A 27,202-nucleotide genomic window follows, 5' to 3' on the forward strand; every position below is an offset into this window, starting at 1 on the left:
GCAACACCTTTTGTGAGTATATCTCCATCTCTGTTCTATCCTTTGATGTTTGTTTAGGACATACTACACCAAGAGCGCCTCTCTTTTTCTGTCTTTTAGGATTGTTTGTATAGTACAACTTGATACCATTTTAACCCTTCATGATATTCATATTATTATTCACGAATATGCAATAGATGAGCAAGTTCCATCTATCCTAACATTCCCTGCTAAGCTAGATACTATATCTTTTTCTCCAAAGTGGAATTTATCAACACTAGGTATAAGAATATACTACAAACTGTATGGTGATACCTCTAAATATACTGTACTAAACATTGATATATAAGTATCACATTCACCATTACCCAGGTTCTATCTTACATTTGCGATTTTAACTATTTGAGTGTTTTTGTTCTAACATAATTTTTAACGTAACAATAAAAATGTAATTTCTTCTATAAGATACAAGTCCACGGATTCATCCTTTACTTGTGGGATATTATCCTCCTGCTAACAGGAAGTGGCAAAGAGCACCACAGCAGAGCTGTCTATATAGCTCATCCCTTGACTCCACCCCCCAGTCATTCTCTTTGCCTACTCTAAGTACTAGGAAGGGTAAAGTGAAAGAGGTGATAAGCCTGTGTTTAAACCTGTTGCTCAGGCATGGAGTTTGAATTTAGCTCTTAAAGTTCTTCAAGGGGTTCTGTTTGAACCTATGCATTCCATAGATATTAAGCTTCTATCTTGGAAAGTTCTGTTTTTAGTTGCTATCTCTTCAGCTCGAAGAGTTTCTGAACTATCTTCATTGCAATGCGATTCGCCGTATCTTGTCTTCCATTCTGATAAGGTGGTTTTGCGTACCAAACCTGGATTCCTTCCTAAGGTTGTTACTAATAAGAATATTAATCAGGAAATTGTTGTTCCTTCCCTGTGTTCTAATCCTTCCTCTAAGAAGGAGCATCTGTTGCACAACTTGGACGTGGTTCGTGCTTTGAAGTTTTACTTGCAAGCGACCAAAGATTTCCGTCAAACATCTTCTCTGTTTGTTGTCTATTCTGGAAAACGTAGAGGTCAAAAAGCTACGGCTACCTCTCTTTCTTTTTGGCTGAAAAGCATCATCCCTTTGGCATACAAGACTGCTGGACAGCAGCCTCCTGAAAGAATTACAGCTCACTCTACTAGAGCGGTGGCTTCCACATGGGCTTTTAAAAATTATGCTTCTGTTGAACAGATTTGTAAAGCTGCGACTTGGTCTTCACTTCATACCTTTTCCAAATTTTACAAATTTGATACGTTTACTTCTTCGGAGGCTATTTTTGGGAGAAAAGTTCTTCAAGCAGTGGTGCCTTCTGTTTAGGCATCTGTCTTGTCCCTCCCGTTCATCCGTGTCCTGTAGCTTTGGTATTGTATCCCACAAGTAAAGGATGAATCTGTGGACTCGTCGTATCTTATAGAAGAAAAGTAAATTTATGCTTACCTGATAAATTGATTTCTTCTATGATATGACGAGTCCACGGCCCGCCCTGTCTATTTAAGACAGATTATATTTTTGATTTAAAACTTCAGTCACCTCTGCACCTTTTAGTTTCTCCTTTTTCTTCCTGTACCTTCGGTCGAATGACTGGGGGTGGAGTCTAGGGAGGAGCTATATAGACAGCTCTGCGGGGGTGCTCTTTGCCACTTCCTGTTAGCACGAGGATAATATCCCACAAGTAAAGGATGAATCCGTGGACTCGTCGTATCATAGAAGAAATCAATTTATCAGGTAAGCATAAATTTACTTTTTAACCCAGTCTGTGAAGCTTTGCCTCTGAGTCTGGGCATCAGAGTGCTATAAGTGCATACTTTCCAGTGGAACAATTCTAGTTCCACATTCTTTCAGCATACATTAATTTATGTACAAGCACCAACCCACTGATACTAATAGAATAATAAAAGTGAAAAACTAGAACTGGAATGGATCCAGTTTTCACTATACTAAAATCTGAACAAAGTGGGGTTTGCCTAAAATAGTGCCATTGTTAAACCCTTTTCTTTAAGGTCACCTCAGTGGCTTACATTAGTGGTCGTGCTGTCTAAGGCACTAGATTAAACCTCCAGTCTCCTTGGAGGCGTGGGTTCGGATCCCACCACTCCAGAATCCAGTTAACCTATGCGGTGCATGGACATTATTTAATCCAGAGGAACTCTGAGTTCCTTAGTCATAGTTGGTGACTTGGATTGTCTGTGTGCGGAAGCTCACGATTGCTGTTTGTCATCCACTTTCCAGGGGTGGACAACTGGGAATCAGATTTCTGAACAGACAGATATTTCATCCAGACAGGGGGAATTCTCCATCCGGAGGTGTTCTCCATGTAAACCCTCAAATGGGGGGTTTCCGGAGTTGGCTTTTGATGGCGTTCTGGCAGAACGCCAAGCTTCCAAGATACGGTCACGGTCTAGTGATCCGCAGACCGTTCTGATAGATGTCCTGGTGGCATCCCGGTTTCCTCCGTTTGCTTCCTTCCACAAGTCATTGCTCATGTCAAACAGGAGAGAGCATCAGTAATTCTGATAGCTCCTGCGTGGCTTCGCAGAATTGGGTATGCAGACCTAGTGGAGATATCGTCTCTCTCACCTTGAAGATTGCCTCTGAGGAAGGACTTTCTAATTCAGGGTATTTTCCTTCACCCAAATATCACTTCTCAGAAGCTGACTGCCTGGAGATTGGACGCTTAGTTCGGTTTAAGCGTGGGTTTTCTGAGTCAGTCACTAAGACCATGTTTCTGGCTTGTAGCCTGTTACTTGAAACATTTACCATAAGATATGGCGTAAATGTCCTTATGGTGTGAATTTGTAGGCTACTCTAGGTGTAGGGTCAGGATTCTTAGGATTTTGCCCTTTCTACAGGAAGGTCTGGAGTTTTGTCAGTCAGTTCTCTGAAGGGTCAGATTTCTGCATTATATTTTCTTGCTGCAGAAGCGTCTAGCGGTCGTGCTAGATATGCAATTTTTTTTTGTCAGGCCTTGGTTGGAATCAGGCCTGTGTTTAAGTCTGTTGCTCCTCCTGGGAGCCTTAACTTTTGTTCGTAAAGTTTTGCATCAAGCTCCATTTGAGCCATTGCTTTCCATAGATATTAAGTTGTTATCGTGGATGGTTTTGTTTCTTATTGCTATCTCTTCTGCTTGGAGAGTGTCTGAACTCTCAGCTTTGCAGTGTGATTCGCCTCATCTTTTCTTTCATGCTGATGAGGCGGTTCTGCGTACTAAGTTAGGTTCCTTTCTAAATTGGTTTGGGACATAAACTTTTATCAGTAAATTGTTGTTCCTTCTCTTTGTCGTAGTTCTTCTTTTCTGAAGAACGTTGGTTGCACAACTTGGTGGTTGTGCGTGCTTTACAATTTTATTTACAGGCGACTAAGGATTTTCACCAGTCTTCTGCCCTGTTTGTTTCTCTGGGAAATGTAAGGGTCAGAAAGCTTCTGCTACTTCTTTTTCTCTCTGGTTGAGAAGTATATTTGGTTTTGCTTGTGAGACTGCTGGGCGGCAGTCTCCTGAGAGAATTACAGCTCGTTCCACTAGGGCTGTCTCTTCTTGGGTTTTCAAAAATGAAGCTTCTGTGGAACGGATTTGCAAGGCTGCAACTTGGTCTTCTCTGTATTCCCTTTCCAAAGTTTACAAATTTGACTCTTTTGCCTCGGCTGAGGTTCTTTTGGGAGAAAGGTTCTTCATGCAGTGGTGCCTTCTGTTTAGGTTACCTGTCTTTTCCCTCCCTAATCATCAGTGTCCTTTAGCTTGGGTATTGGTTCCCAACAGTAAATGATGATTCTGTGGACTCATCGTATCTTAGGAAAGAAAACAAAATGTATGCTTACCTGATAAATATATTTATTTCCGGATACAGTGAGTCCACGGCCCACCATTTATTTTAAGACGGTTCTTTTTAACTTTAACCTCAGACACCTCTTCACCTTGTGTTATTTCCTTTTTCTCCATTTTCCTTCAGTCGAATGACTGGGGATTGTGGGAAGGGAAGTGACATATAACAGCTTTCCCAACAGTAATTGATAATTCTGTGGACTCACCATATCCGGAAAGAAAGAAATTTATCAGGTAAGCATAAATTTTGTTTTTATTGAAGAAATAGAAAATACTTTTGTCTTGAACTATATTAATCCCTTTATATAGCAGATGTTTGTATCATATTACTGTGATACACTCTCTCACACAGGCAATACATGTTAACATAATTAAATGGTCTATAGTGAGGTTTTAATAAGCAATAGAAAATAGATTTTATTTTTAAAACCCTGTAACGTCTCACATTCACAATGAAGCTGTGTTTGCAGCTAGTAAAGTAACTGATCTTACTCGCTTTACTGCTTGACACATGAATTTACTGTTGTGCTGATATCATTATATGGAATTTTTCTTACCGATGTGACTGCTGGTGAAATTTTTCACATTTTGTTTTTTAGATTTTTTTTTTTTTTAAAAGAGACATCATAAATTGTAAAGAGTGATTTATTTATTTATTCTGTTTTTTCCAGGTGAAAACAATGCTATGATTTCATGTAACACGGAACAAACAGAAGATCAGTGGCAAAGTAATATGCCAGAAGCTGCAAAGCAGGAAATATGTGATAATATAAGTACAGGTGAGTGTACGTGTGTGATGTGTCTGAGGGAAACAGGGTGCAGGTGAGTGTACGATTGTGAAATGTCTGTGGGACACAGGGTGCAGGTGAGTGTACGATTGTGAAATGTCTGTGGGACGCAGGGTGCAGGTGAGTGTACGATTGTGAAATGTCTGTGGGACGCAGGGTGCAAGTGAGTGTTTACGTGTGTGATATGTCTGTTTGAAGTAGGGCACATGTGAGTGTATGTGTGATATGTCTGTTTGAAGTAGGGCACATGTGAGTGTATGTGTGTGACATGTCTGAAGTAGGGCACATGTGAGTGTATGTGTGTGACATGTCTGAAGTAGGGCACATGTGAGTGTATGTGTGTGACATGTCTGAGGGAAGTAGGGCACGTGTGAGTGTATTTGTGATATGTCTGTTTGAAGTAGGACACATGTGAGTGTATGTGTGTGACATGTCTGTGGGAAGCAGGGCACAAGTGAGTGTAAGTGTGTGACATGTCTGTGGGAAGCAGGGCACGTGTGAGTGTAAGTGTGTGACATGTCTGTGGGAAGCAGGGCACGTGTGAGTGTATGTTTGTGACATGTCTGTGGGAAGCAGGGCACGTGTGAGTGTATGTGTGTGACATGTCTGTTGGAAGCAGGGCACGTGTAAGTGTATGTGTGTGACATGTCTGAGGGAAGTAGGGCACATGTAAGTGTATGTGTGATATGTCTGAGGGAAGTAGGGCACGTGTGAGTGTATATGTGTGACATGTCTGAGGGAAGTAGGGCACATGTGAGTGTATGTGTGTGACATGTCTGTGGGAAGCAGGGCACGTGTGAGTGTATGTGTGTGACATGTCTGAGGGAAGTAGGGCACGTGTGAGTGTATGTGTGTGACATGTCTGAGGGAAGCAGGGCACGTGTAAGTGTATGTGTGTGACATGTCTGAGGGAAGCAGGGCACGTGTGAGTGTATGTGTGTGACATGTCTGTGGGAAGCAGGGCACGTGTCAGTGTATGTGTGTGACATGTTTGTGTTAAGTTGGGCACAATTGAGTGTATGTGTGTGACATGTTTGTGGGAAGTTGGGCACAATTGAGTGTATGTGTGTGACATGTTTGTGGGAAGTTGGGCACATTTGAGTGTATGTGTGTGACATGTTTGTGGGAAGCAGGGCACAGGTAAGTGTATGTGTTTGACATGTTTGTGGGAAGTAGGGCACATGTGATTGTACGTGTGTGATAAGTCTAAGGGATGCAGGACATTGGTGAGTGTATATGGGTGAAACGTGAGAGGGACTTAGGGCACAGGTTAGTGTAAGTGTGTGACATGTCTGTGGAAAACAGGACACAGGTGAGTGTATGTGTGTGACATGCTTTTGGGAGGTAGGTCACAGGTGAGTGTACGTGTGTGACATGTCTGTGGGAAGAAGGGGATAGATGTGTGAACATGTATGACATATCTAAGGAAAGCAGTGTACGTGTGGGACACATGAGTGGGATGCTGTGCAAAGTGAGTGTTTGTGTGTCATGTCTGTGAGAGACAGGGCACAGATAGTGTATGTGTGCGACATGTGAGGGTTGCAGGCACAGATGAGTGTACGTGTGAGATTTGTCTGCGGGAAACAGGGCACAGGTAAGTGTACATGCCTGATGTGTATGTTCAATAATAAAGTTTATTTTACATATTATATATTAACTTTTATATAAAATGCTTATCTGGTCTTCATTGCAAGTAAAGAAATATGGCATAAATCCTACAGTCTAAAAAAAAATAAAGCTGAATGTTTTGTGCACATCCAATATTATAAAAGGCCAAGTATGTTTGTTTGATGTAGTCATGCGCAGTATAGACTGTGCGAGGACCAACATACCTGCCCTTAACCTCTGGCCTGAGATAGCTTTCGGATGCTCCAGCACTCTCAGCTGTTAAGATACAGCCCGAGAGCTGGAGCTCCTGAAGCTCCAGGCATCTGCTGCATATGGAGCCGGAGCGCGATCAGTGCGTCGCCTCCATATGAGGGCAGATGCCTGATCGTTACAGATGGTGACACTGTGTGTGTCACCATCTGTAATGATCTTCTGCTGGTGCCGGAGGGAGGTGTGGACGGCTCAGCACCCGAGAGGGGAGGGAGTGGGAGGGCCTTACGCTACAGAATTTTTTTTTAAAGGAACAGGGAGGGATGGGGCAGCTACACTACAGAAAAGGGGTTTGTGGGTGCTAAATAGTGATCGCGGGAGGGGGGGAGGTGGTGGTACCACTATGCTACAGAATTTAAAAAAAATAATAATTAAAAAAGGGGTTTATAGGTACAAGCAAACAGCTGCAGGTACCTAAGATGGCGGCAATTGTTTGAGGGGGGAGTGTTAGAGAGCTGTTTGAGGAGGTGATCAGGGAGGTTGGAGGGTTAGGGGGATCCTACACTGCAGAAATATGTAGAGAGAGAGGGGTAGAGATAGAGGGGCAGCGATAGAGGGGCAGCGATATAGGGATAAGAGGGATAGGTATATTTAATTCCTTAAACATTTTGGCCCATGTACACGGGCTTTAATACTTGTAAGCATTAATCATTTAAAGGGACCCTTAAGTCAAAATAAACTTTTATGATTCAAAAAGAGCATTCAGTTTTATGATACTTTCCAATTTACTTCCATTATCAAAATTTGTGGTCTTTTTATATACACACTTTCTGGGGAACAAGCGCCTACTGAGCATGTGCACAAGCTCAGTGTATATGTATACTAGTCTGTGATTGACATATGTCTGTCACATGATAAAGGGGGCGGAAAAAGGGGAGAAAAAATAAATTTGAGAGAAAAAATGTACTGCTTATTTGAACTTAAGAGTAGGTGTTATTGTCTTATTTTTGTATTATGCATTTTTTACTTATGCAATTCTACTGTATTTAGTGATCCTTTGTTTCATATTAAAGGGATACTGGACCCAAATTTTTTCTTTCGTAATTCAGATAGAGCATGCAATTTTAAGCAACTTTACTCTAATTTACTCCTATTATCAATTGTTCTTCGTTCTATTGCTATCTTTATTTGAAAAATAAGGCATCTAAGCTAAGGAGCCAGCCAATTTTTGGTTCAAACACTGGACAACACTTGTTTATTGGTGGGTGAATTAATCCACAAATCAGCAAGAACAACCCAGGTTGTCCACGAAAAATGGTCCGGCATCTAAACTTACATTCTTGCTTTTCAAATAAAGATACCAAGAGAATGAAGACAACGTTACCTAAAATAAAGTTACTTAAAATTGCATGCTCTATCTATCTGAATCACAAAAGAAAAAATTTGGGTTCAGTGTCCCTTTAACTCTCTTTCCTGTGATGTAAATGCTCTTAGCCTCTTTTTTTTTTAAATAAGCTTTATTTATATATTCAAGAAGGTGGTAGGTGGTACATAGGAGAAATAATACAATACAGTGATGAATGTTGACTCTTGAATATACAGATATGAGTGAAAGTAAAATTGCATGTTTGTGACAGTAGCTATCCATTCGGCTAAGCTGCTGGCAAGTCTAGGGATAATCCCCTTGGCACTATTTAACATAAGGAAGAGGGATCTCTTGGTTTTGTCAGGTATCTTGGGTAGTTTATGATAGATCAACACTTCAGGCTCCGGATGCCGAGTCATCCCAAGAATGTTGTCCATTTCACTGAAGACATTGTCCCAATAATAACCCAGATATGGGCAATGCATCCAAATATGACGCAAAGTCCCTTAATCTTTGCAGCCTCTCCAGCATCTCCTACTCGGATGGGGATAAACCTTTTTCAATCTGCTTGGTGTCAGGCACCATCTTCTTAAAAGTTTATAATGTGTCTCCTGAATTTTAGCTGAGACTGATGATTTTTTTGCAAGGTCAAACATTTTATGCCACTCTTTGGATTCAATCTCATAGCCTAGTTCTGTATGCCAATTGTGGACATATGATAGGAGCGAACCCCCATCCACAACCAGAAAAAGTTTATAGATTGTGGAGATCATGTGGAGTGGTTGATGTTGCAGAGGGCATAAATCCACATATGGAGTTAATGGTCTTGTTAATGCTAATCTGCTTTTATGTAAAGAAAATAAATGAGCAATTTGCGCATAACTAAACCAAGAAGTAAATATCTGTGGGTCTGACTCACTGAGCTCAACTTGTGATTTTAGTTTTCCTTGTGTTACTATATTATAAAAGGCAACATTTGCAATGGAGTGTGAGGAGGGACCCACAAACTTCGGCCCTATGCCATTTACTGAATTTTCTTTAAGGGGAAGCAAGGGAGAACAAGGGGTTGAAATAAAGCTGTGTGTATGCACTATTTTATCCCATTCACTCAGCGCTTCTTTGATTAGTGGATAGGGGTGTATCAGAAGAGGCTGCTTATCTGGGGCTAGCCATGCAAGAGATCCAGTATTCCCTCTCTGCAGAATTTCATTATCTGTATGTATCCGGGCTTTGTGTGGAATTGTGACAGCAGTCAGTCAGTCTTTGTAACAAAATAGCTTGCCTATAGGTGTTAAAATTGGAAATTCCCAGTCCACCTTTTTCCCTTGGGTGGTATAGAGTTTTGTTTTTGATTCTAGGTTTGATACCCTGCCATATGTAGGTTTCAACCACGTTCTGTACCTGTGTAATGTATGTACTCAAAGGTTGTAGAGGGACAATTTGCATGATATACAACACACAGGGTAAGACGTTCATCTTAATTACACTTACCAAACCTAACCACAAGATGGATTTATTTTTCCAGTTCGATAGGTCATTTACAATGTTATCTCTAAGTATTTTATAGTTGCAATCTACAAGTTCAGCAACCTGTGGTTTTATGATGATCCCTAAGTATTTAAGTTCATGCTGAGCTATTTTTAAGGGACAGGTTTTCTGCATTTCTACTGTATTGAGTTGCGGGTCTGATATGTTCATAAGCTCCGACTTATTTAGGTTAAGATGAAAGTCTGACACCTCTCCATATTTCTGAGGACCACCGGCATTGAGGAGGAGGTATTTGTCAATGTCAGCATAATATCATCCGCGTACATCAGTGTTTCTCAACCACGGTCCTTAAGTACCCCTAACAGGCTAGGTTTTCATTATAGCTGAATCATTGCAGAGGTGAAGTAATAGGCTGTTAAGTAACACCATGGTTACTAAACCTGCTCTCACCCATCAGCTGATTATTTCACCTGTGCACTGGTTCAGCTATAGTGAAAACCTGTGTTGTTGGGGGTACTTGAGGACCGCGGTTGAGAAACAATAGCGTACATCGCCAGTTTATGTTCTCTTGTCCCTACCTTCACACCCTCGATTCTAGTGTGTAACCGAATTTTGCACACTTAAACTTCAATTTTGGGGGCAACCCTGTTGTGTGCCATTGGTAATTGTAAAATTATTGGATAACATTCCATTCACCTTGACCTTGGCATGGGACGGCTGGTACAGAGAAAAGACGGTATTGATGAATTTAGAACTGAAGTTCATCTTTGGCAAGGTGGCTTGCATAAAGGCCCAGTTCACCCGTTCAAAAGCCTTCTCCGCATCCGTTGACACAGCAGTATCAACGCCACACATTGTTACATTGTAACACTATCGTTTGTATACGAAGTGACGCCAGACACAGAGTTGACGAGCCCGGTCACAGGACCAATACAATATCCAAGTACAACAGATACGCAGTAAGTGGATTACAAACTAGTAAGGTACCTTACCAACATTCTGATCACAAGGTGGTTTTATTATATCATTATATAGGGAGACGTCCCTATACTGGATTTTATAATAAGCGCATAGCAATTTTTATTTGTGATATGTTTAAGATTAAATATAATCAATCGTTTTAAATGTTTTAATTTCTTATACCTACCTTATCCAATTTCTTAGCTCTATAACACCAGTTCACATCTTGCAGATTTCTTTATTAATATAGATAGCCCACCTGGGAGGAGTAGAACTTTTTCAGAACCAGGCTTAGGTTAAATTAGCACCTCTGACTTCCTAGATTCCTAGCTAGTAATTTGCCAGCCTTATCGCCTTGTTCATAATATTATTGGTTTAGCAGTAAGGCTTTTCGCTAGTGTTCTTCCTGTAGGTTGCCCAATAAATTTGATCTAGCTTGTTCTAGGGTGTTTGTATAGGTAGTGTCATCTAGGAATGTTTTAAGTAGGGTTTCTTTTTGTGTTAAGTAAGAAAGGAGGGATTGTCTTTCTCTCTTCAATTTTTGTTGCTTAGCTTTTTCATCAATTCACCCCTAGTGCATTTGTGTCTCCCATATCATACTGATTGGCAATGAGTCTGTTACGTTAATGGTAAAGTATTCTGTTAGGGCTTTGTGTAAGTCTGTTCTAATAATCAGGTTATCAAGCATATAGTCATCCAGTCTCCAAATAAAAGGTAAAATGGGGGTATTGGGCCAGGAGATGGAACAAGTGACCGAGGGCGTGATCTGACTATGTTATAGATTTGATGTAGCACTGTGAAGTGATGGTGAGGCCCGCTGAATCTGTGAAAATGTAATCTATCCGTGAGTATTTTTTATGAGGGTGCGAGTAAAAAGTGAAATCTTTAGCTGTCGGATGGAGTGTGCGCCACAAATCATGTATGACTAGGTCCCTAAGGTATGTAGATATTTTTTTAAATGTTCTGCTAGTGATGCTGGAGGAACCATCTGAGGTATCAAGGTCTGTGTCTAGCAGAACATTAAAATCCCCTGCCAAAAAGAGTGTGCCTGTCTGAATTTCTAACAACTTGTTTACCACCCTTTTAAAAATGTACATTGGGCCGTATTGGGGGAATAAATATTCGCAAGTGTAATCGGTCTACCATATAACATCCCTACAAGAATAATGAATCTGCCCTCTGGGTCCTTCTCATTGTGTGTGATTTGAAAAGGCAATTTGTTATGTAACAAGATCCCTACTCCATTTATTTTTAGTAGAGCCAGATGCAAAATGAGCAGTTGAAAAGTGTCTAGTAAGCCATTTGGGTTCACTACTCTTGGAGAAATGTGTCTCCTGTCAGAAAATTATATCCCCCCCCCCCCCATTCTATGAAGGTCATGGAGCACTATTGATCTTTTGCCTGGATTGTTTAGGCCTTTTACATTTTCTGTGATGAGATCAACACTGAAGGCTTGCATGCGACTGTGTGTGGGCACCATGGAACAAAGGGAGGGGGGGTTGGGGGGAAGAGAAGAGTTTTATGAGAGATTGGGGAAGATTAAAGAAGGGGGATGTCAAAGAGGGGGAGTGTAGTAAGCAGTAGATTTAAGGTTAGAGAAAAAGAGAGTTCATGCTGTATATCAATATACAGAAGTTTTGTTTAGAGAGTGCTATAAGTTAAGTATAATTAGAGTGGCAATTTAGTGTAATTACTGAGTCAAAGTAATTGAAGATAAAGAAAAAAATTCTAATGTTCAAACGTTGGAAGCAGGCAATTAATTACCAATATACACATACAGTGGGAGTAGTATCCCCGGTTCATCTTAATACTTAAATGTAAACATTAATCAACGTTATAATAGGTTATGGGCAACCTAATGCAAGAAAAAATACAGTGTACAAAAATCAAACACTATGAAGAAGGATTACTTAGAACCAGAAAAGTTTAGTTATAGCTAACCCTCTGCAGCAGAGTAACTATGAAACAACAAATATAAAGTCAAAGCAGTGAATACTTAATGTGTGTGTGTATAAGAACTTATCTTTCAGAGATAAGCCTTTTCTGAGTCAGAAGGCACGACATAGGTATAGTATTCCCATTCTGCGTAATTTATTTGCAAAAGTGATGATGCTGGTTAAGGCAGGCGGGAGTAGGCAGTCTTTTTACAACACAGGGGGTTGTTAAGTCTTGTCCACAGATGCTGAAGAAGCCAGGGTGGTTGGTGTTCCAATAGTGGATGAGGCAGGAGTTGGTATCTGTATGTCGAGTCCTAGGGAGTTGTTGGAGTTAGGAAGGTCCATGGGATTGTGAAATACAACTGTGCAATTGTCTTTGGTAGTGATTATGCTACTTGGCAAGCACCATCTGTATGGAAGTTTACATGCTCTGAGGACTACCATAATGAATGTCATGTCCTTCCTTTCCTTCTTAATATGAAGAGAGTCCACGGCTTCATTCCTTACTTGTGGGAAATACAGAACCTGGCCACCAGGAGGGGGCAAAGACACCCCAGCTAAAGGCTTGAATACCTCCCCCACTTCCCTCATCCCCCAGTCATTCTTTGCCTTTCGTCACAGGAAGTGTCAGAAGATACAGAGTAGTTCCTTATGGAGGGTAGTCTTGTCAGCCTCTCAGTGAGAGCATTGATGAAAATTTGAGTCTGGAGATGCAGGGAGAGTATTTCTGCAAACCCATCCAGACTCATATTAACAGTTCCTTAAGCAATCAACGTTGATGAGTTTCGCTGCCTGCTTTCTTCATTCAAATCCACGTCAGAAACGCTGCTACGATCTGTCAAACTTGAAGCACCGTATCATTGTTCCACGGCATAGATTCTGGTAAGATTGTTTCATTATTTACACACATGTATAACGATAGAAGACAGGGTCACAGTGGGACTCCTTTATCTTTATGGAATCAAGGGTTAAAGTCTCCTGAGGGGGATTATTGAACAGTGGGGATCTTTAATCATATTTGTTATGTGATTTTGACTGCTTATGTGTAAGAATGTTTGGGCTCTTAGGCTGATACGGACCGTACATGTTATTTCTTTCATGTAATTGGCAGGAGTCCATGAGCTAGTGACGAATGGGATATACAATCCTACCAGGAGGGGCAAGGTTTCCCAAACCTCAAAATGCCTATAAATACACCCTTCACCACACCCACAATTCAGTTTTATAAACTTTGCCTCCTATGGAGCTGGTGAAGCAAGTTTGTGCTAAGATTTCTACGTTGACATGCACTTCTCAGCATTTTGAAGCCCGATTCCTCTCAGAGTACAGCGAATGTCAGAGGGATGTGAACGGAGTATCTCCTATTGAATGCAATGGTTTTCCTCACAGGAGATCTATTTCATAGGTTCTCTGTTATCGGTCGTAGAGATTCATCTCCTACCTTCCTTTTCAGATCAACAATATACTCTCATATACCATTACCTCTACTGATAACTGTTTCAGTACTGGTTTGGCTATCTGCTATATGTGGATGGGTGTCTTTTTGGTAAGTATGTTTTTTATTACTTAAGACATGGTTTGGCACTTTATGCATTTATATAAAGTTCTAAATATATGTATTGTACTTATATTTGCCATGAGTCAGGTTCATGTATTTCCATGTGCAGACTGTCAGTTTCATATTTAGGGAAAATAAACATATTAAGAAACAATTTTCTTACCTGGGGTTTAGTCTTTTTTCAAATTGACTATATTTTTCTTGCAAATTGCGGGCAGTTCTAGGCCCGCGGGTGCGCCAAATGCTAGACTTTATTGCGTCATTTTTGGCGCAGGAATTTTTTGGCGCGAAAAGTACATCCGTTGATTCAAGTTCGTCATTTCCGACGTTGTAGTTGACGCCGGGTCCTTACACACGGTTGCGTCGTTAGTGACACAGGTGTGTCATTTCCGGAAATTGTTTGCGCCAAAAAAATTTCAGTTATGTTGTGCGTCATACTTGGCGCCAAATTTTTCATTAATTTAATACCCCATTGCTATTTGCCTCTTGCCTTTTTCTATGTCAGAGGGCTATGCTATTTGCATTTTTTCCCATTCCTGAAACTGTCATATAAGGAAATTGATCATTTTTCTTTATATGTTGTTTTTTCTTTTACATTTTGCAAGATGTCTCAATCTGATCCTGTTTCAGAAGTATCTGTTGGAACTTTGCTGCATGACATCGGTTCTACCAAAGCTAAGTGCATTTGTTGTAAGATTGTGGAAATTATATCTCCGAATGTCATTGGTAATAGTTGTCATGATAAACTTTTACATGCAGATAATGTGTCCATCAGTAATAGTACATTGCCAGTTGCAGTTCCTTCAACTTCTAATGTACATGATATACCTATGAATTTTAAAGAATTTGTTACTGATTCTATTCAGAAGACTTTGTCTGCATTTCCGCCTTCTAATAAACGTAAAAGGTCTTTTAAAACTTCTCTTTCAGTTGATGAAATTTCAAATGGCCGACAACATAATGATTTATCCTCCTCTGATAAAGCTCTATCTGATACAGAAGATCCTTCCTCAGATATTGACACTGACAAATCTACTTATTTATTTAAAATATAGTATATTCATTCTTTATTAAAAGAAGTGTTAATTAATTTGGATGTTGAGGAAGCCAGTCCTCTTGACGTTAAGACTAGTAAACGTTTAAATGCTGTTTTTAAACCTCCTGTGGTTACTCCTATTCCTGATGCTATTTCTGATATGATTTCTAAGGAATGGAATAAACCAGGTACTCCTTTTATTCCTTTTTCAAGGTTTAAAAAAATTGTATCCTTTACCAGCAATTTCTATAGAGTTTTGGGAAAAATGTCTACTCTTGCTAAACGTACCACTATTCCTATGGAAGATAGTACTTCCTTTAAAGATCCTTTAGATAGGACGCTTGAATCTTACCTTTTGAAAGCCTTTTTATATTCAGGTCATCTTCTTAGGCCTGCAATTTCTTTCGCTGATGTTGCGGCTGCATCAACTTTTTGGTTGGAAAATTTAGCGCAACAAGAATTGGATTCTGACACAACTAGCATTGTTCACTTACTGCAATATGCTAATCATTTTATTTGTGGTGCTATTTTTTATATCAAAATTGATGTTAGATCCATGTCTTTAGCTATTTTAGCTAGAAGAGCTTTGTGGCTTAAATCTTGGAATGCTGATCTGACATCTAAGTCTAGATTACTATCGCTTTATTTCCAAGGTAATAATTTATTTGGTTCTCAGTTGGATTCTATTATTTCAACTGTTAATGGGGGAAAGGGATTTTTTTTTACCTCAGGATAAAAAAACCTAAGGGTAAATCTAAGGCTTCTAACCGTTTTCGTTCCTTTCGTCAGAATAAGAAACAAAAATCTAATCCTTCCCCCAAGGAATCTGTATCCAATTGGAAGCCTTCCTCAAATTGAAATAAATCCAAGCCATTTAAGAAACCAAAGTCAGCCCCTAAGTCTGCATGAAGGTGCGGCCCTCATTCCAGCTCAGCTGGTAGGGGCAGATTAAGGTTTTTCAAGGATATTTGGATAAATTCTGTCCAAAATCAATGGATTCAGAGCATTGTCTCTCAAGGGTATCGAATAGGATTCAGAGTAAGACCTCCTGTGAGAAGATTTGTACTCTCCCGCATCCCAGCAAATCCAGTAAAAGCTCAGGCTTTCCTGAAGTGTGTTTCAGACCTGGAGTTATCAGGGGTAATCATGCCAGTTCCGTTTCAGGAACAGGGTCTGGGGTTTTATTCAAATCTATTCATTGTCCCAAAGAAGGAAAATTCATTCAGACCAGTTCTGGATCTGAAAATTTTGAATCGTTATGTAAGAGTACCAACTTTCAAGATGGTGACTATAAGGACTATTCTGGCTTTTGTTCAGCAAGAACATTATATGTCCACAATAGACTTGCAGGAGGCATACCTTCATATTCCGATTCATCCAGAACATTATCAGTTCCTGAGATTCTCTTTTCTAGACAAGCATTATCAATTTGTTGCTCTTCCATTTGGCCTAGCAACAGCTCCAAGAATCTTTTCAAAGGTTCTAGGTGCCCTACTCTCTGTAATCAGAGAACAGGGTTTTGCTGTGTTTCCTTATTTGGACGATATCTTGGTACTAGCTCAGTCTTTACGCTCTGCAGAATCTCACACAAATCAACTAGTGTTGTTTCTTCGAAAACACGGTTGGAGGATCAATTTACCAAAAAGTTTCTTGATTCCTCAGACAAGGGTCACCTTTTTAGGTTTCCAGATAGATTCAGTGTCCATGACTCTGTCTCTAATAGACAAGAGACGTTTGAAATTGGTTGCAGCCTGTCGGCACCTTCAGTCTCAGTCATTCCCTTCAGTGGCTATGTGCATGGACGTTCCATGGTGTTATCATCCTGCTTACATTTTAGTTCTTCTTCCAAGAGTGATCTCCAAAATCAGGTTTCTCTGACTCAGTGATTAATACTATGTTACAAGCTCGTAAATCTGTTTCTAGGAAGATTTATTATCGAGTTTGGAAGACTCACATTTCATGGTGTTCTCATAAATTCTCTTGGCATTCTTTTAGAATTCCTAGAATTTTACAGTTTCTTCAGGATGGTTTGGATAAAGGTTTGTCTGCAAGTTCCTTGAAGGGACAAGTCTCTGCTCTATCAGTTTTATTTCACAGAAAGATTGCCAAACTTCCTGATATTCACTGTTTTGTACAGGCTTTAGTTCGTATTAAGCCTGTCATTAAATCAATTTCTCCTCCTTGGAGTCTTAATTTGGTTTTGAAGGCATTACAGGCTCCTCCATTTGAGCCGATGCATTCATTGGACATTAAACTACTTTCTTGTAAAGTGTTGTTCCTTTTAGCTATCTCTTTCTCTAGACGAGTTTCTGAGCTTTCTGCTCTTTCTTGTGAATCTCCTTTTCTGATTTTTCATCAGGATAAGGCGGTTTTGCGGACTTCATTTCAATTCTTACCTAAGGTTGTAAATTCTAACAATATTAGTAGAGAAATTGTTGTCCCTTCCTTGTGTCCTTATCCTAAGAATTCTTTGGAGAGATCCTTACATTCTTTGGATGTGGTAAGAGCTTTGAAATATTATGTAAAAGCTACTAAAGATTTCAGGAAGACTTCTAGTCTATTTGTTATATTTTCTGGTCCTAGGAAAGGTCAGAAGGCTTCTGCTATTTCCTTGGCTTCTTGGTTAAAGCTTTTGATTCATCAAGCTTATTTGGAGTCGGGTCAGGCCCCGCCTCAGAGAATTACAGCTCATTCTACTAGATCAGTCTCCACTTCGTGGGCTTTTAAGAATGAAGCTTCTTTGCATACATTTACTAAATTCTACCGTTTTGATGTATTTGCTTCTTCAGAAGCAGTTTTTGGTAGAAAAGTTCTACAGGCAGCTGTTTCAGTTTGATTCTTCTGCTGATGTTTTAAGTTTTTCTTGTCATTAAAGAATAAACTTATAATTTGGGTTGTGGATTATTTTTTCCGCAGAAAATGGCTGTTTTTTATTTTATTCCTACCTCTCTAGTGACTCTTGCGTGGAGTTCCACATCTTGGGTATTGATATCCCATACGTCACTAGCTCATGGACTCGTGCCAATTACATGAAAGAAAACATAATTTATGTAAGAATTTACCTGATAAATTAATTTCTTTCATATTGGCAAGAGTCCATGAGGCCCACCCTTTTTATGGTGGTTGTGATTTTTTTTATAAAGCACAATTATTTCCAAATTCCTTTGTTGATGCTTTTTACTCCTTTCTTTATCACCCCACTACTTGGCTATTTGTTAAACTGAATTGTGGGTGTGGTGAAGGGTATATTTATAGGCATTTTGAGGTTTGGGAGACTTTGCCCCTCCTGGTAGGATTGTATATCCCATACGTCACTAGCTCATGGACTCTTGCCAATATGAAAGAAATGAATTTATCAGGTAAATTCTTACATAAATTATGTTTTTCATTTTGGGAGCTGCGCAGTTTCTTTATATTAAGACACGCTTTTTCCTTATCAGGGCCAGGTCCTGCATGAGCACCATGTGACCAGGAGTGGTCACGTTTTTTTTCCCTGCTTCCGATTCCTGACCAGGTGTCTGCGTAGAGGACCATCTTCTCTATCTGTCTGGGTCATAGGAGGTGGTGAGTGCCCCAGCCATTGGGGGTATAAGGTGCCATTTGTTTTTCCTTTTCTATAATTTGATATAGACTGGTTATGGAGGATTCTGTTATTTTAGAGGGGGATCCCTCCGATACAGAATTTGATACCTGTGTATATTGTGAGGAGGCCCGGGTAACCCAGCCCTCTCAATTATGTTCCGTATGCAGCAATAGGGTGTTCTCATTGACCACTGAGCCATCTGCCTCTGATGAGTCTTCGTCCACTGAGGTGTGTTACCTAGATTCTGTTCCTACATATGCAGTTTTCCCGACCTCTGATCCTCCCTCGCCTGTAAGGGGTTTGTTTCCTAGAGGTTACTACGCAGCTCCGCATGGCCATCTCTGCGATGTTACCTATTCCTGCTACACGTAAGTGAAGGGGTGATTCAGGCTCTCCTGCCACTGGACATTTCTGTAAAATTACGATTGTGTCTGATCAGACCTCTGGGAATGCGGTTCCCTCTGAGGCCTCAGAGAGAGATTCTCCAGGGTCGGAGTCTGCTGACTTGAGTCCTCTGACTGTGGAGGGCTTAGCATTTAGATTTAGATTGGCACGCCTGCGTTTACTCCTGAGAGAGGTTTTGAGTACTGATCCGTCAGTTGAATCTCAGTCCTCTAAATTTGATAACGATTTTAACTAGACGAGGGGAGGATGGAATCCTATTCCTTGTCGCCTTGTTTTACTTTTTGTTTTATGTTATTTAGAATCCCAGTTCCAAGCTTTATGGGGGATTGTGTTGTATGATAGGCAGGACCTGTTTTTGTTTACACACTCCTTTTTTTCAGGGTGTTTGCCTGTTTTTCTTTTACTGTGCTATTCCGGTACGGATAGTTTGTTTTGTTTTTTGTACTGCTCTGGGTTGTTATAGAAACTCTTCTTAGCAAGACTCTTCGTCACATGGGATTTTTGGTTCTATCGACTTTGATGGTCGAGATTGTTGGAGATTTCTGGTGGAAGCTTCTAGATTCTGTTCGGGGTGATAGTTCCCTCGTTGAAAAAAAATTTAAGCCTCGGAGCATAAGATCTTTATTTGATTATTCAGTTGTTCTAGCCTTGCTGGAACTTGAGAAGTTTTGTTTTCGCCTTGATTGTTCTGGCAGATACGTTGTATCCTAGATGACAGCCAGGACCTGTTGTGGATACTAGTTTTGCTCCTTTTTTCTATACAAGAGAAGGAGTTTATTTCTAGTTTTCCGGTCCAGGTACAGCAGGCCCATCTATCCTAGTTAACAGGCTGGACCTGTTTAGGTATTATCTGAGGTGGGTACTTGATACTGGATCATATGGATCTAGTCCTAGAGGTCGGAACTAGGCTTCTTCTGGGCATTTGTCTTCTCAGAGAAAGGGAAGTTTTTCAAGTGACCTTTGGGGTCATTGTCCCGGTATCTATCACACTGTGGGAATAATTTCCACCACTGTTTGTGCATGCCCTAATTGGGAGATGATCTTCCCATCCTAATTGTGTTCTATGATTTTTAAGCAGAGCTTATTGGTTCTTCTTTTCGTTGGAGAATGTAAGGTTCTCCCTGTTGTTAGGAAGAAGGATGTCTTTCCTAGTTCATCTTTTTTTAGCTAATCTAGTTCTTAGGAACACCGTATCTTACAGTAATCCTCGATCTGATCCTAAGTTTTCTTCTTGGGATCCTTCTTGGGATCTGGGGGTTAAGGTGGCAGTATCCTGCTTACAGAGTTTACAGTAGTTCCCGGGTCTCGGCTTTCATGGGTTTCTTACCTTCGCCTGTTAATAGTCCTTTTGTTTTTTTCTCATGTCTTTTCGATCCTAAGAGTTGGATCTAGACCGGAGTTGCTGGTGTAGACACCAGGATGGATCTTGGATGCTGGTTTGTCTTTTGGACAGGAATTTTTCCAGAGATTTTGCGTAATTTACCCTTTTGGGTTATGCCCTCCAGTCCCCCTTCTGGTCTTCGTTGGCATGGGGGTGAAGAGTGATATACACAGCCGAGGCCGAGACTTCGGCATGGAGTTGGTGTATCTGTCTTTACAGACTTACATAGAATACAAGTTGGGGAAATCAATTCCAGTGTTCCATTGGGAGTTGCCTTCTAATTCTAACTTTTGTTTCTTAGCGAACATTCTGCTTGGAGGATTTGGTCTTCTCGGTTCATACCAGTTGGGACCTCTCAGAGGGGAGATCTTCTTTTGGAGAAGGAGAGTTTCTCCTACTAATCGGGGGGTCTTGTGTTTGATGATGGGCAGAGACCCACTTTGGCACCTTGCCAGCGACCCTCTCTATGAATGTACTTTTCAGGATCGAATGTCCCCTACAATCATTCCCTGCTAAGACCAGTTTCTATAGTGTATTGGTTATCTTATTCACCTAACTCACGAAGGTCCCCGGTTTGAAACTGGGCAGAAACAATTTTGCGAATGTTGGTATCTGATAGGGACGACGATCAAGCAAGGCGTTAGTGTTCTTTAGAAGGAGGTGGGTTTGAACCCAGGTGGGGCTCCGGCTTTTTCATCCAGAGTATGCTAGACATCTAGCATTCCTTAGACATTTTTGTTTTAACCTTCTCTTTCAGCCAGGTCACTCTTTATTGTGGATGGTTCAATCCTAGCAGGAGTAAGGGGTCAGTGAGACTGTTTGCTCCGTTTATATCTACAAATTGTATCGCAGTCTAGGGGCTTTGCCTCCATGGTCCTTGTTACAGGGATATGCTGGGGCAGGGTCCTTGTGTTCATTACAATATGGATTCTCTGAGGCTGACTGTGTGGAATTGAATGCTTAGTTTTAGCCATGAGAGGCTTTTCTGAAAGGATTGTCAATACTCTCGTTTTAGCTCATAAACCGGTGTATCGTTACACCTAACATAAGGGGTGCAGGACCTACTTCTTCCGATTTGAAGAGCGGGGATTCCCCTGACATAAGGCCAGGTTTTCCAGGATCTTTTCCTTTTTCCAGGATGCTCTGGAGAAGGGCCTTTTCTGTTAGCTCACTTCGGGGACAGTTTTCGGTCCCTATCTATTTTACTGCTCGAAAGGCTCACAGAGCTTCCAGATGTCCAGTCTTTGGTTCAGGCTTTGACTAGATCAGGCCTGTGTTTAGATCTAGGGCTCCTCTTTGGAGTTTACATCTTGTTCTAAGTTTTGCAGAAGGCTTCGTTTGGGCTTATGCATAGACATTAAAATTTTCTGTCTGGGAAGGTTCTTTTTCTACTGACTATTGCTTCGCCGTGCAGAGTTTCTAAAATGGCTGCCTTACATTGTGAGATTCCTTACCTAGTTTTTCATGCGGCTAAGGCTGTTCTTTGTACTGGGTTAGGTTTTCTTCCTATGGTTGTTTCAGATCGCAAAATCAATCAGGAGATTGTGGTTCCTTCCTTGTGTCCTAATCCTTCTCTTTGAAACAGCGGTTATTTCATAACTTGGATGTGGTTAGGGCTTTGAAGTTCTATCTTCAGGCTACAAGGGTGTTCCGTCAGACTTTTTCCTTCTTTGTGTCTATTCTGGGAAGCATAAAGGGCAGGAAGCCTCGTCCACTTCTTTGTTTTTCTGGTTAGGAGCATTATTCGTTTAGCTTATGAGTCAGCGGGACTTAAGGCTCATTCAACTAGAGCTGTGGTTTCCTCCTGGGTCTTTTGAGAATGGGGCCTCCATGGATTATATTGTAGGGCGACCACCCAGTCTCAGTTACATATTTTTTCAAGTTATTACATATTTGACATTTTGGCTTTGGCAGAAGCAGCTTTTGGGAGAAAGGGTTTTGCAGGCTGCGGTGCCCTCAGAAGAGGGTCCGCCTCTCTTTTTACCCTCCTGTTTTTCATTCTGTGTCCTCTAGAGGTTGAGTATATGTTTCACACATGTAAGGAATGAAGCCGTGGACTCTCCTCATATTAAGAAGGAAAACATAAATTATGCTTACCAGATAATTTCCTTTCCTTCTGTATGAGGAGAGTCCACGTCCCCCGCCCGAATTCTCCGGTGGGCGGACTTAAATTTGGTTTTGTTCATCTGTCACCTTTTATATCCTGACATTTCTCCTACTGTTCCTTGTTCCCTCAACAGAATGACTGTGGAATGAGAGAAGTGGAGGAGGTATTTATGCCTTTGGCTGGGTTGTCTTTGCCTCCTCCTGGTGGCCAGGTTCTGTATTTCCCACAAGTAAGGAATGAAGCCGTTGTCAAGGTATATGTAAGGTTAATAAATATATATATTTTAAGGTTAATAAATATATATGTTTAATAAAATATCTGACTGATCAGTAAAAAGGATTCATTCCTTTCAGACAAACTAACTTCAATCATGTTTAGTTATTCCCCACTCATTATGTAAAGTTATGCTGAACACACAGGGGGGACAATGGAACATTTGGCCTGCTCAATTTAGAACAGTCACTTAGAGGAATGTTGGGGAAGTAATTTTGAAAGAGAACCAAGTTTGTGGCTTGAGACAGGACCAAAACCATTTGCTCCTTAGTTAAAAATACAAGCTTCAGAGCATCCCTTACCCCCATACAGTTAATAAAAACATAAATGTCTAAGGCTGTTGATTTAAGAGATAATGAGATGGGAATTAGCAGACTGGAATCAGTATACCATTTGTCTTTCAAACTGGTAAGGTGTAATAGGATCTCAAAAGTGACATGTTTTATGAGAATTTCAGCATTACACTTAGGTGCAAAAGACCCCTGCCGTGTAACTGCCAAGACTGAAATATACAAAACGTAGACAATGCGTCTGGGGTTAGGATAACAGCACATGGCTTCAAAACAACTGTATTTAGATTTTAAGTGAAATTAAATACAATTTTGCAAAGGGAACAATGCCAGTTTTCCATATATATTTGGAATAATTCAAATAGCCCATTATGTATATACAGGGAGTGCAGAATTATTAGGCAAATGAGTATTTTGACCACATCATCCTCTTTATGCATGTTGTCTTACTCCAAGCTGTATAGGCTCGAAAGCCTACTACCAATTAAGCATATTAGGATATGTGCATCTCTGTAATGAGAAGGGGTGTGGTCTAATGACATCAACACCCTATATGAGGTGTGCATAATTATTAGGCAACTTCCTTTCCTTTGGCAAAATGGGTCAAAAGAAGGACTTGACAGGCTCAGAAAAGTCAAAAATAGTGAGATATCTTGCAGAGGGATGCAGCACTCTTAAAATTGCAAAGCTTCTGAAGCGTGATCATCGAACAATCAAGAGTTTAATTCAAAATAGTCAACAGGGTCGCAAGAAGCGTGTGGAAAAACCAAGGCGCAAAATAACTGCCCATGAACTGAGAAAAGTCAAGCGTGCAGCTGCCAAGATGCCACTTGCCACCAGTTTGGCCATATTTCAGAGCTGCAACATCACTGGAGTGCCCAAAAGCACAAGGTGTGCAATACTCAGAGACATGGCCAAGGTAAGAAAGGCTGAAAGACGACCACCACTGAACAAGACACACAAGCTGAAACGTCAAGACTGGGCCAAGAAATATCTCAAGACTGATTTTTCTAAGGTTTTATGGACTGATGAAATGAGAGTGAGTCTTGATGGGCCAGATGGATGGGCCCGTGGCTGGATTGGTAAAGGGCAGAGAGCTCCAGTCCGACTCAGACGCCAGCAAGGTGGAGGTGGAGTACTGGTTTGGGCTGGTATCATCAAAGATGAGCTTGTGGGGCCTTTTCGGGTTGAGGATGGAGTCAAGCTCAACTCCCAGTCCTACTGCCAGTTTCTGGAAGACACCTTCTTCAAGCAGTGGTACAGGAAGAAGTCTGCATCCTTCAAGAAAAACATGATTTTCATGCAGGACAATTCTCCATCACACGCGTCCAAGTACTCCACAGCGTGGCTGGCAAGAAAGGCTATAAAAGAAGAAAATCTAATGGCATGGCCTCCTTGTTCACCTGATCTGAACCCCATTGAGAACCTGTGGTCCATCATCAAATGTGAGATTTACAAGGAGGGAAAACAGTACTCCTCTCTGAACAGTGTCTGGGAGGCTGTGGTTGCTGCTGCACGCAATGTTGATGGTGAACAGATCAAAACACTGACAGAATCCATGGATGGCAGGCTTTTGAGTGTCCTTGCAAAGAAAGGTGGCTATATTGGTCACTGATTTGTTTTTGTTTTGTTTTTGAATGTCAGAAATGTATATTTGTGAATGTTGAGCTGTTATATTGGTTTCACTGGTAAAAATAAATAATTGAAATGGGTATATATTTCTTTTTTGTTAAGTTGCCTAATAATTATGCACAGTAATAGTCACCTGCACACACAGATATCCCCCTAAAATAGCTAAAACTAAAAACAAACTAAAAACTACTTCCAAAAATATTCAGCTTTGATATTAATGAGTTTTTTGGGTTCATTGAGAACATGGTTGTTGTTCAATAATAAAATTAATCCTCAAAAATACAACTTGCCTAATAATTCTGCACTCCCTGTATATGTTGAAATAGTACGTTCTATATTAAATAAATAATTGCTGCATGGAACATTTATATAGGAAATAAATTCAAAATTAGTATAGATTAAATAACCATTTTAATAATACCATATTTGAATTACATGTATATATAACATGTTTTCCTATTTTTCCCAGACGAAGCCAAAAAGGTGACACACACGGGACGATACATAGGATGAAATAAGTCATATCATATGAATGTGCAATAAATGTTTATAAAGTTTTAAATACATCTCTTAAAATATAGTGAGATGAATATAAGTTACTTTGATGTGATGTGACTATGAAATATAAACTTTCTGTTAGGCTAAATGAAATATAAATTATTTTAATATAATGTTAGATATATTTGATGTTTCATATCAAAATGATCAGAAAATTCATTAAGAAATAACTTATCCAAAACAAATATTGTGAATAGTTTTTGCAGTAAATTATGATAAAATGAATAACCATTTCATAGAAATACTGATTTAAGTTTGTTAAAATGTTTAGAAATGGTATTGCTGCATGTATTGCTGTGTCTGTTTGTAATGCTGCCACCTGAGAACTACAACCAAAAGGCTTTTTGGCTGTTTTAAAAATGAAATCTCAAAGAACCAATCCGAGACAAGGTTTCCGTTTGTGGGTGTTTCCAATTTCACCAGTGAGGAAAACCCATATAAAGTGATTGCAACATAGAGAGAGAGAGATTTTCACTTTCACTGTACGTAACAGGTCTTGAAGGTATCCATGGAGTGCTTACAGATTCTGGTAATCCCCTTATTCAAAGATTATTCCGTCTACTTCTGTTCTCGAGGTCTTCAATACTGTCCACTAGAGTTTGATGCATGCCGTCTTGGGAATTTAGGCAGGAAATGTGTTGCTGTCGGTTTAGATTTAGGGATTCTTGTGTCTCCTCCAGGGGTTTTGACCCTTTGTTCTACTGCCATGATATCTTTCCGTATTTCTCCAAACAAACCTCTTGCATAACCTCTTGTATATCCTCCTTGGAGGAGAGTAGTTTAATGTCATCTTTGGTAAGACATGAGTGATGCATCCCTCCAGCTTCTTTAATTTGCGCTGAGATAGTTTGTTGTCTGCATCGTGGGGTGTCCATGTTGGAGGCGTTAGGGAAGTCAGTCGGTTTAAGATAAACATTCATACTAGTAGTTTGAGTTTTTTTGAGCTTTTTGTTGCTTTTTTTGTTTGACATTACAGGGTGGAGGGTCCGAGGAGGTGCAATGAAGAAGAGGTGTTGTAGCTGCCTAAGAAACGGTTGGCTGAAGTAGAGAAACCATTTAATTCCCTTCTATATGGGTCAAGACAGTAAAAAGCTTGTGTATGTTATATTTCTGGACTTTGAATATATACTAATCTGCAAAAGTCACTGCATTGCTGGAACAGAGATTGATAGATATTATAGTATATGGATTAATAGTTATATTTCTACGGCGAGATTACATATACGGCGCAGGCTTCAGCGCAAGCACTGAAACCCGCGCCATGCGTAATTTCACCTCGCACATCGGGCTATTACATATAGGGTGCCGGTAGTTCATAAAGTGAACTGACATTAGTAATTTAATTATTTATTTGCGTTGTGGGCTTTGGCGGTGTAGGGGTTAATACTTTAATAGATAGTTTGCGTTGTGGGTTAATGGCGGATTAGGGGTCAATATTTTTATTAGTTAGTTTGCGATGTTGGGGTTGGCGGATTTAGGGGTTAATACTTTATTTGTAGTTGCGGTGTGGGTTTGATGGTAGATATAGAGGTTAATACACTTTATTAGTTATTGCTGTGGGGGATTGTGGTTGACAGGTAGATATTGCACATGCGTTAGGTGTTAGTTTATTTTTGCAGGCAGTTTCGGGAGTTACGGTGCTCCAATACTCAGCGCAAGGCTTGCTGCCTTTGTGTGGCGAGGTGAAAATGGAGTAAGACTTCTCCATTTTTGCCACGTAAGTCCTTGCACTGAATATTGGATACCGATATGAGACACGGTCCCATGTTAGCTTATGGGAGTAAAAATTACGGGTGAAATATACGTGCCCCATTTATATGCGGCGCTGTATATTGGATACCAAAACCGCGTAAAAACCAGCGTTGCCGTCTTTTGCGGGTGACACCGCATATGTAATGGGGCCCCTAGATAGCAAGTAGCATAGCCATTAACCCCTGAGCTGTAGGGAATTAGTTGCACAAATGAAAGTTACACCAATATGGAAGTAGTATATAGCTGCAAACTTACTGATGAAGCGTAGGTGGAAGGTAGACAGTTCCTAGGCCACAACTCTAACAAGGCATCACACAAAACTACAGCCTCAGGATCATTTACACACCTCGGGAGCTCTTCAACACCTCCCTGAAGTTTGAGTATGATCCAAAATGGAGTTGTTTCCACTCATCAAATTATTGACAGTTAGG

The 27,202-nt window shown here is 40.4% G+C and overlaps 1 protein-coding gene across 3 annotated transcripts in view; it reads left to right on the top strand.

The window, feature by feature from the left end:
* LOC128657100 (zinc finger protein OZF-like) overlaps positions 1–27,202 on the top strand; it is a 155,728-nt gene that overhangs the window by 83,840 nt on the left and 44,686 nt on the right. For all 3 annotated transcript variants that reach the window (XM_053711347.1, XM_053711349.1, XM_053711348.1), the window contains exon 9: positions 4,511–4,618. In XM_053711347.1, the coding sequence (XP_053567322.1) occupies positions 4,511–4,618 (108 nt within the window). The remainder of the gene's footprint in view (positions 1–4,510; positions 4,619–27,202) is intronic.

Source organism: Bombina bombina, chromosome 4 (genome assembly GCF_027579735.1).
Source record: "Bombina bombina isolate aBomBom1 chromosome 4, aBomBom1.pri, whole genome shotgun sequence".
NCBI classification, from domain to species: domain Eukaryota; kingdom Metazoa; phylum Chordata; class Amphibia; order Anura; family Bombinatoridae; genus Bombina; species Bombina bombina.